Source organism: Oncorhynchus mykiss, chromosome 9 (assembly GCF_013265735.2).
Source record: "Oncorhynchus mykiss isolate Arlee chromosome 9, USDA_OmykA_1.1, whole genome shotgun sequence".
Taxonomy (NCBI): domain Eukaryota; kingdom Metazoa; phylum Chordata; class Actinopteri; order Salmoniformes; family Salmonidae; genus Oncorhynchus; species Oncorhynchus mykiss.
This window is the reverse complement of record NC_048573.1, coordinates 11544811-11555194: the sequence shown is the minus strand read 5'-3', so window position 1 is coordinate 11555194 and position 10384 is coordinate 11544811. Positions and strand designations below refer to the sequence as shown.

The following is a 10384-nucleotide window of genomic DNA, read 5'->3' as shown; positions in this document are numbered from 1 at the left end:
AGAGAGCCAGGGACACACTCCAACACTCAGACATAATTTACAGATAACCAGGGGCACACTCCAACACTCAGACATCATTTACAGATAGCCGGGGTTACACTCCAACACTCAGACATCATTTACAGATAACCAGGGGCACACTCCAACACTCAGACATCATTTACAGATAGCCGGGGGCACACTCCAACACTCAGACATCATTTACAGATAGCCGGGGGCACACTCCAACACTCAGACATCATTTACAGAGAGCCAGGGTTACACTCCAACACTCAGACATAATTTACAGATAGCCGGGGTTACACTCCAACACTCAGACATCATTTACAGATAGCCGGGGGCACACTCCAACACTCAGACATCATTTACTAACGAAGCATGTGTGTTTAGTGAGTCTGCCAGATCAGAGGCAGTAGGGATGACCAGGGATGTTCTCTGTTTAGTGAGTCTGCCAGATCAGAGGCAGTAGGGATGACCAGGGATGTTCTCTGTTTAGTGAGTCTGCCAGATCAGCGGCAGTAGGGATGACCAGGGATGTTCTCTGTTTAGTGAGTCCGCCAGATCAGAGGCTGTAGGGATGACCAGGGATGTTCTCTGTTTAGTGAGTCTGCCAGATCAGAGGCAGTAGGGATGACCAGGGATGTTCTCTGTTTAGTGAGTCCGCCAGATCAGAGGCAGTAGGTATGACCAGGGATGTTCTCTGTTTAGTGAGTCCGCCAGATCAGAGGCAGTAGGGATGACCAGGGATGTTCTCTGTTTAGTGTGTGAATTGGTCCATTTTCCTGTCAAAATGTATCAAGGATTTTGGGGTATCAGGGAAAATGTATGGAGTAGAAAGTACATAATTTTCATTCGGAATGTAGTGAAGAAAAAGTAAAAGTTGCCAAAAATATAAATAGTAAAGTACAGAAAAAAAAGAAAAAAAAACGTAAGTGCTCCTGAGTGGCGCAGCGGTCAAAGGCACTGCAACTCAGTGCTAGAGGCATCACTACAGACCCTGGTTCGATTCCAGGCTGTATCACATCCAGCCGTGATTGGGAGTCCCATAGAGCGGCGCACAATTGGCCGAGCGTCATCCAGGGTAGGCCGTCATTGTAAATAAGAATTTGTTCTGAACTGACTTTCCTGGTTAAATAAAAAGTAGTGCTTTAAAGTATTTTTTACTTAAGTACTTTACACAACTGCTGCTGGTCGACAGTCATTTCAATTGATACCCCTAGATTCTTGAAGATCATTTCTAAATGCTTATAAACCTCATGACACCATATATAAGGCTGTATTATGCCATATGTGAGGTTTTTCACTTTAATCTTTGCAAAGAATGTACTGCTTTTATTTGTCAGATGCGCCGAATATAACCATGAAATGCTTACTTACGAGCCCTGAACCAAATTATTTACTAAATAAACTGAAGTAAAAAATGTAATAAAAAGCAACACAATAAAATAACAATAACGATGCCATATACAGGAGGTACCGGTACCGAGTCAATGTGCGGGGGTACAGGTTAGTCAAGGTCATTTGTATATGTAGGTAGGGGTAAACTGACTATGCATAGATAATTAACAGTGAGTTGATTGTTCAGCAGTCTTATGCCTTGGTGGTAGAAGCTGTTAAGGAGGTTTTTGGACCTCGACATGCGCTCCAGTACCATAAACATAAAATGTGTTTGAAACAATCAGGTTAGTTCTGAATATAAATGTGATAATTACATTTAATTGATAAATTAGCAATGATCTGTTTGAATATTATGTTGTGTATCAATCAGATGTGTTATGTTGAGATGAAATGGAATTAAAGTCAGGTAAAGGACCAGCAAGATTAGTCTTTCTTCTAGGAGTAAAGTAAAGAGATCAATCATTCTTCTAGGAGGAAAGTACACAGTTCCATCATTCTGCTTGGTATAAAGTACAGAGTTCGATCATTCTGCTTGGTATAAAGTACAGAGTTCAATCATTCTTCTAGGAGTAAAGTACAGAGTTCAATCATTCTTCTAGGAGTGAAGAGTTCAATTATTCTTCAAGGAGTAAAGAACAGAGTTCAATCATTCTTCTAGGAGTAAAGTACAGAGTTCAATCATTCTTCTAGGAGTAAAGAACAGAGTTCAATAATTATTCTAAGAGTGAAGTACAGAGTTTTGTCATTCTTCTAGGAGTAAAAAGTCAATTGTTCATCATTCTTCTCGGAGTAAATTACACATTTCGATCATCCTTCTAGGAGTAAAGAACAGAGTCCAATCATTCTTCTAGGAGTAAAGTACAGAGTTGTATCATTCTTCTAGGAGTAAAGAACAGAGTCCAATCATTCTTCTAGGTGTAAAGAACAGAGTTGTATCATTCTTCTAGGAGTAAAGTACAGAGTTGTATCATTCTTCTAGGAGTAAAGTACAGAGATCAATCAATCTTCTAGGTGTAAAGAGGTCAATCATTATTCTAGAAGTAAATAGGTCAATCATTCTTCTAGAAGTAAATAGGTCAATAATTCTTCTAGAAGTAAAGTACAGAGTTCAATCAACCTTCTAGGAGTAAAGTACAGAGTTCAATCAACCTTCTAGGAGTAAAGTACAGAGTTCAATCAACCTTCTAGGAGTAAAGTACAGAGATCAATCAACCTTCTAGGAGTAAAGTACAGAGTTCAATCAACCTTCTAGGAGTAAAGTACAGAGTTCAATCAACCTTCTAGGAGTAAAGTACAGAGTTCAATCAACCTTCTAGGAGTAAAGTACAGAGATCAATCAACCTTCTAGGTGTAAAGTACAGAGTTGTATCATTCTTCTAGGAGTAAAGTACAGAGATCAATCAACCTTCTAGGAGTAAAGTACAGAGTTCAATCAACCTTCTAGGAGTAAAGTACAGAGTTCAATCAACCTTCTAGGAGTAAAGTACAGAGTTCAATCAACCTTCTAGGAGTAAAGTACAGAGATCAATCAACCTTCTAGGTGTAAAGTACAGAGTTCAATCAACCTTCTAGAAGTAAAGTACAGAGATCAATCAATCTTCTAGGTGTAAAGAGGTCAATCATTCTTCTAGGTGTAAAGAGGTCAATCATTCTTCTAGGTGTAAAGAGGTCAATCCTTCTTCTAATAGTAAAGTACAGAGTTCAATCATTCTTCTAGGTGTAAAGAGGTCAATCATTCTTCTAGGTGTAAAGAGGTCAATCATTCTTCTAGGTGTAAAGAGGTCAATCATTCTTCTAGAAGTAAAGAGTTCAATCATTCTTATAGGTGTAAAGAGGTCAATCCTTCTTCTAAGAGTAAAGTACAGAGTTCAATCATTCTTCTAGGTGTAAAGAGGTCAATCATTCTTCTAGGTGTAAAGAGGTCAATCATTCTTCTAGGTGTAAAGAGGTCAATCATTCTTCTAGAAGTAAAGAGGTCAATCATTCTTCTAATAGTAAAGTACAGAGGTCAATCATTCTTCTAGGTGTAAAGAGGTCAATCCTTCTTCTAGAAGTAAAGAGGTCAATCATTCTTCTAATAGTAAAGTACAGAGTTCAATCATTCTTATAGGTGTAAAGAGGTCAATCCTTCTTCTAAGAGTAAAGTACAGAGTTCAATCATTCTTCTAGGTGTAAAGAGGTTAATCATTCTTCTAGGTGTAAAGAGGTCAATCATTCTTCTAGAAGTAAAGAGGTCAATCATTCTTGTAAGAGTAAAGTATAAGTTCAATGAGAAATGTATGTTCTCTTTATTGCAGATCCACTTTTAGTTATAATAATATTCAGACAACTTGTTGAATAATGATGATATGTGTTTGGGGGGGGTTTCACGTGACAAGATGAGAAGGTTTTGGAGAGAGAGACTTTCAAGCAGCAAAATGAAAATCATTAATACATAACACCACGTGTAAAAATGTCATACTTTAATAATAATTCCAAACATAGCTTTTTCTAAACATACAAAAAAGAAAAAATCTTAGATACAGATAAGTACAGGTTTATTTTCTTCAATAGTCGTGCTTTTTCACTCAGTGTCGTTTTTTATTTTTCATCATGAGAGATCTTACAACAACGAACGGTTAAAATGCACTTAGCCAAAAAGGAAATTATAGTTTCCATTATATACTGTTGTTTGGATGTTTTCCATCCTCCTCGGTTTCAAAGGAGCGAATCTTAACTTTCACTTAAGTCAAATGTTCACTTTGTCTCCCATTGACATCAATGCATGACTAAGTGAAAATGTGACTGTAGTGGAAGTTACTAAACGACCCTGAACCATAGTATTAAATGACTGTTGGCCAGCATACACTAGCTAACCAGCCACTACTGTTCGTTTACATGGGAGGCTGTTGAACTGGGAGTTAGTTTCACCATGGCAACACTTCCTGGTGCAACAACCAACACACAGCTACACAAACAGCCACCTAGATACAACAACACCACCCCTACTAGATATGTGCAATCAGAAATCACCTTACATCTGGAGGCCTCAGAAAAATAATCATTACAAATGTATTAAAAAAAAAAAAAAACGTGGACTAAAGTCTAAGTCAACCATATACAGTAAAACAACACCTTGCACATTCTTTTTAAAAACAAAGTCCCAGATGGCGCCCTATTCCCTATATAGTGCACTACTTTTAACCAGAGCTCCATGGGATTCCTTATAGGCCCTAGTCAAAAGTAGTGCACTATATAAGGAATAGGGTGTAATTTGGGACGAATCCCAGAAACAAAAAGGTGTTTATATATACTGCAATGCTACCACTGGTTTTAAATGCTTCTCCGTTGAATCGATATAGAGCCTGTTAAAGAGACAATGCTACCACTGGTTTTAAATGCTTCTCCGTTGAATCGATATAGAGCCTGTTAAAGAGACAATGCTAGGCGGGTTTTGAGGAAGACACTGGACAGTGCTGGTGAGATGGACACGGTAACACAAACACACACACACACACACGAGCACACACACACAGACACACACACACAGCTGTTGGGGGGGGGGGGGGGTGTATTAGGGGTCTACTTCGAGTTCAATCACAGTTGCCATAGTAACGTACAGTCTCAACATCTTAACTTGACACAATGTACAAATAGAACTTTACAGAAGCAGGTAACACAAAATTAACATAATGACAACGTCAAAACAACAAAGAGGTGGAAGGAGGGAATTGAATGAAGGAGGGAAGGGCGCAGAGCAATGTCATTAAGGAACATAATAAGATATCACCTGTGTTTCTTCTTAACCCTACAAATCGCATTTCAAACTGGAAAGGAAAACGCACGACTTAATCATCATCATTATCGTCACCATCATAATAAAACACAAAACAGAACTCAGGCGATCTACTCGTCATCCTCCTCCTCATCTTCCTCCTCCTCGTCTTCCTCATCGTCGTCATCATCATCGTCGTCCATATTACTCTTCGTCATGGGCTTTGGGGCCATTGCCATGCTCGGAACTACCACTTTGCCCTTACCGGACTTATAGTCAGCAACGTCCTGGGGGGGAGAGAGAGAGAGAGAGAGTCAAATGTGTTATTCGACTGGCTGGGACAACATTGGGTGTTGTCCAGGCTACACTGGCTAATCAACAGTGGTGGATATTGGTGTCCAATTTGAGCTTCTCACTTGGGGTCAGGTGACAGAAACACACTGGATTCTATTTCGTTTGATTGGTTGATTGGTTGGTAGATGTTTTGATCGGTAGCGATGTTGTCAGGTTATTATTAAAGTGAAAGTTGTTTTGTGTGTGTGTGTGTGTGTGTGTGTGTGTGTGTGTGTGTGTGTGTGTGTGTGTGTGAAAATGTGCAATGTGTGACTGTAAAACGGTGCAGATATCAGATACAAGGTGTAATGTAACCAATCAATTCATCAATCAATATAAATGTTACTTCCTGGTAATTGTCTTTGTGTGTATGTGGTACAATTCAAAACACAGGTAAGTTAGTTTACCTTCTGGTATTTGTCTTTGAGTTTGTTGGCCTTGATCAGGTAGGGCTGTTTGGTGGCATCAGTCAGGTTGTTCCATTGCTCCCCCAGTTTCTTGGCCACGTCCCCGATGCCCAGGCTGGGGTGCTGGGCCTTGATCTTGGGCCGGTGGTCCGCACAGAAGATGAAGAAACCAGAGCTGTGGAGAAATTATTATTTGATTTATCATTGTGATTTTTTTTCTTCATTTTAGTGTGTCGTGATGTCTGATGTGTGTATTGATATACTTACTGAAAACCAAAACATGAGTGAAGGAGTCTGTGTCTGTGTGTCTGTGTGTCTGTGTGTCTGTGTGTCTGTCTGTGTCTGTCTGTCTGTGACTCCATCCATGTATGTGTGTGCCAGTCTGTGTGTGATACGTACGAGGGCCTCTTTGGTGCGTTGGGGTCCTTCTTCCTTCCCTTCTTGCCTCCAGGGGCGAAGTGCATCATCTCGTTGTCGTAACGCACCTTATCCTGCTTCGCCATGTCGTCAAACTTCCCCTTCTCCTTACCAGACATCGTCTGGGGGAAAAAAATCACAACATTTACACCACTTAAAACATTCCCAGCAATAGACTTTGAAAGGATGGACACATGGGCATTGTTCATTTGGTAGCATACGGGAAAAAAAAACGGATTCAAACAGAGAGGTCTATTGAAGGTCGCCTAATTGTCATTTAATATAAGAAGCCAGCGTGATATGTGGTCTTGTTGCGCCACCTGCAGTACGGAACATGTAACCACACCTTAGTCAACAAATAACTTGCCGTTCTTGATTTGTAAGCTTTAGGCTACCACCCGGGTTTGTCCTTTAGGGGAACAATAGATTTGGGAGCAGAAGATTGATTGAATTACATTTTGGTAAAACTCAATTAAATGAACTTGACCTCTGTCCCAATAACCATTTGTGTGGGCTGCGTAGTGTGATTTATTGGCCAGGCTAGTTAATAATCTCAATCCCATGATCCTCATTATCTCATCTCTAGAACTGTGAAATAAGATGTGAAAATATATTTTTTTGCATAAAAAACATGATATGTCAACAATCAATGAATCAACTTCATTGTGATAACTAACTAGAAATTGTTATTAATTGTCCTTCAGGGACCAATAAAGTATCTATCCATCCATCCATTCCTCACCTTCCATCTTCCGGAGCACTTCTTGGAGAACTCAGCGAAGTTGACAGGTATCTCAGGGGTCTTCTTCTTGTGCTCCTCACGGCAGGTCTGAACGAAGTAGGCGTAGGAGGACATCTTGCCTTTGGGCTTCCCTGGAGTGCCTTTAGCCATCCTGGTCACTGGGCGGGGCCTAGCTGTGGTCTGGAACTCGTTGATTGGTTAATTGGTTGATTGGGTCAGTATCTAGTGAGAGTGGAGAGAAGATGAAAATGGGTTAATTCAATGTTGTGGTTTGATTTTCTTCTGGGAAAGTGAACCTGTATGCTATTTTTTTTCAGGTGATGCAAGTACCAAAGCACATGAATATTTTAATAAACATTTGATGACATTTGTGAATGGAGAGTCAAACACAATTCATGTCGGAGACTAACTGTGGTCTTTATTGACAAATGAATTCAGACATAATGTGATTACACAACACCCAACAGATGAATTTAACGTCAGCGACCACTGGTGATGGTCAACTTCATATTAATGGCAAACCACCTTGATGACACAGTGCTTCGGTCACCTCCCTCCAAACACCACTCAAGCCATGAACTTGACAACCCTCTCATGAACTCATGACATCTCATGAATTATGTTGTTGTTTTCTAAATTGCTTGTCTTTTTTTTGTGTTGCTTTAAAGAGCTTTGAGATTCTTTATATAATGAAAAGTACTATAAAAGTTGAATAAATGATGATTATTATAGTAGGTGGTGGAACCATAGAAGGGAACAAGGGAATTAGAATTTAGAAGGAGTTCTAAAATAAGAATCCGTTTTAGAATTATAATGAATTCCAATTAGCTCTAGAATAAGAATTGGTTGGAATGCATTTGCATTCTGTAGGTGTGACACGGGAGAAGATGTGGAATTGGCCAAGGAGTCTTAGAATGGAGGAAAATTGGGAATTAAGGAAATGTGGCTATGAGACTATGGGCTGTTGTAATGTCTGTTTTTACTATGTAATTACAATGGAGTGTAAGGTTTTTATTTTCATTTCTCAAAAATACTCAAAATGATTTAACTAGGCTATTTGAGAAATGTCATTCTTGGGAATGTGAATTGATATTTAGATATAAATTCAATTTTGGAAAATAATCGAATTCTAATCTAGATTTAACTAGGCTATTTGAGAAATGTCATTCTTGGGAACGTGAATTGATACTTAGATATAAATTCAAATTTGGAAAATAATCGAATTCTAATCTACAAAGTAAATGAGCATTTTTACAAAACACCTCCCATTAGAATCTCAATCAAATAAGAAAGCCCCCACCATATTCTCCCCTCGCCACCGCCCATCTCCTTGTCATTAGCCATTTTCTGCCTTTTATTTTCATATTTTTTAGCTCTCTAAACTTTACTCCATTGCATCCAACGCAACGCGAACTTTACTTTCTTCATACCAGCTATAGTATAGGGAGCGCTCCGACTAGTTACTATGTTGCGATAGAATGAGACGCTTCAACTACACATACAGAGAAAAATAGAGAGGTCATCAACGCGAATTATTCATCTTCCATTTTGTGAAATGCGTCCTCATGAGAGAAACTCCTGTTTATTTTCCACCTTCTTGCCTATTTCAATCTTACTTTGCCAGAAATGTTATTACTTTTTTGGTTTTTAATTCCCCGCTCCGTACGGTAGCTCAGTCCCAGTTCATAGCGCCTAGTATTGGATAGTGTGGCTGCTATACAGGCGAGGAGAGTGCTGTTCTTCGCTGGAGCTCCCATTGAATAAAATGGCTTCTGTAGAGCGAGGGGAAGGCTTACGGGGCTGACTATGTAACAAAGCGATACACACCCCCCTCCGGTTCCAAGAGCTATAACGACTAAATGTGACCGCTAATTAAAAACAAAACAACGTAGTCAGATAAAACAAAGACCGTTCTTTTTATTCGGGTTAATATATTAAAACTGTCATTTCGTATTTCGTGACATTTCACTGTTTTCTGAAGTTATACCCCTGACTGTCGCTTGGTGCATTGCTCTCGGTAACAAAGACAGTGCGCCAGCCATCCTGCTGCAATCGAGAAGTTGCGAAAATGAATAAAAAGGGGAAAATAAAAATACTTTAATGCAGAAAGTTAGAGATAAACATTTCGAATGGAAAACGAAAAAGTGCAGTATTTTTCGTCCGTAGATAATTTGTTTTTCTCCCAACAATTCCCCGTCCCTTCTCTGCGTTAGCGCTGCCTTTCCTCAATGGTTTAAATCGCCAGCCATTTTACTACATGGTGAGAGCAATCATTTGACTAAGGGCGATAACAAATCTCAAAAACAGCTTTTCGACGATGACATTAACATTTTCTTTACATTGTTGAATAGAGATAAAAGAGTTCAGCGGAAAACAAACGTTTATTCTGAAAATGTATGATTATTTATGTAGATGACATCGAAATTGGGTCGCCATAGAAGAACAGTGTTATTCGTAGACAGGCTATAGCCAGCCATATTCACAGTGTTACACACAGCAGCGATGCGTGTGAGGAATACAAGCCTCAGAAAATTACAGTTGAATAACTTTTGGTTACTTTAAAAATCAGCAAAAAACAGAGTCCACGAGACAACAGTGACATGTTAATTTTCTTTATGATAAATTACCGTGTAAACAATATTAAAATAGATCAAGGCCATTCTCGGCAGATTTCTGTCAATACCACAATAAATCACACATTATGGGGGAAAAAATTATCAAACACTATTTGCCTGCAAAATGAATAACATCTAAGCACATTTAAACCATAATTGCACTAAAATACCACAGAAAGACTTAACAATAACATAATCTCAATTCAAATTATTAAAATAACCATGTCATTTAACACAAGTAAATGTTATAAATTATTCAAATGGTGGTAGTAAAAAAGAATGCAATGTTATTATTGTTATAACAAGTAACGTACCTGTATTGATAAGCAGCAGTCAAGTCAGTCTGGATTCTGGAATCCTACAGTCTCGCCTTTCTCCTGTCTTCTCTATCCATATGTAGACAGCCTCGCGCTAGCTCAATACGAGAACGGCCTGATTGGCTAGCGGCCGGGTCGGTTCAAAACAGCCTCCCAAACTGCTGATTGGACGCTGCTCTACACACTTTACGGGTTTCTCGTTGGTGATTGGTCGACAAGGGGAGGCCTTGTCATACCCACGCCTTTGAAAAAGAGCCGCTGAGAAAAGTTTCAGAGTAGTATGAAGAGAAATTCATTGGGTGAGAAAGGTTGGCTGTGTGTGCAGTAGTACATATGGGTACGGTATATATGCTAACATATAAAGGTTCAATTGGAGGTGTTTTTAGACGGTATGAAACAGC

General features: G+C 39.2%; 1 protein-coding gene across 1 annotated transcript; it reads right to left on the bottom strand.

Annotated features, from left to right (window-relative positions):
- Positions 1-3838: 3838 nt before the first annotated feature.
- Positions 3839-10107, bottom strand: LOC110531445 (high mobility group protein B3). The gene is made up of 5 exons (XM_021614648.2): positions 9981-10107; positions 7052-7273; positions 6292-6431; positions 5893-6067; positions 3839-5439 (listed from the first exon to the last, which is right to left on the bottom strand). Exons 2-5 carry the CDS (start codon positions 7199-7201, stop codon positions 5284-5286), a joined length of 621 nt encoding a protein of 206 aa, XP_021470323.2. The 5' UTR covers positions 7202-7273; positions 9981-10107; the 3' UTR covers positions 3839-5283.
- Between the last annotated feature and the right edge of the window lie 277 nt (positions 10108-10384).

Coding starts and splice junctions, on each gene's coding strand:
- LOC110531445 (XM_021614648.2), bottom strand. CDS start 7,201: ATGGCTAAAGGCACTCCAGGGAAGCCCAAAGGCAAGATGTCCTCCTAC. Junction 6,432..7,051: donor AGTGCTCCGGAAGATGGAAG/GTGAGGAATGGA, acceptor TTTTTCCCCCAG/ACGATGTCTGGTAAGGAGAA. Junction 6,068..6,291: donor AACGCACCAAAGAGGCCCTC/GTACGTATCACA, acceptor ATTTCTCCACAG/CTCTGGTTTCTTCATCTTCT.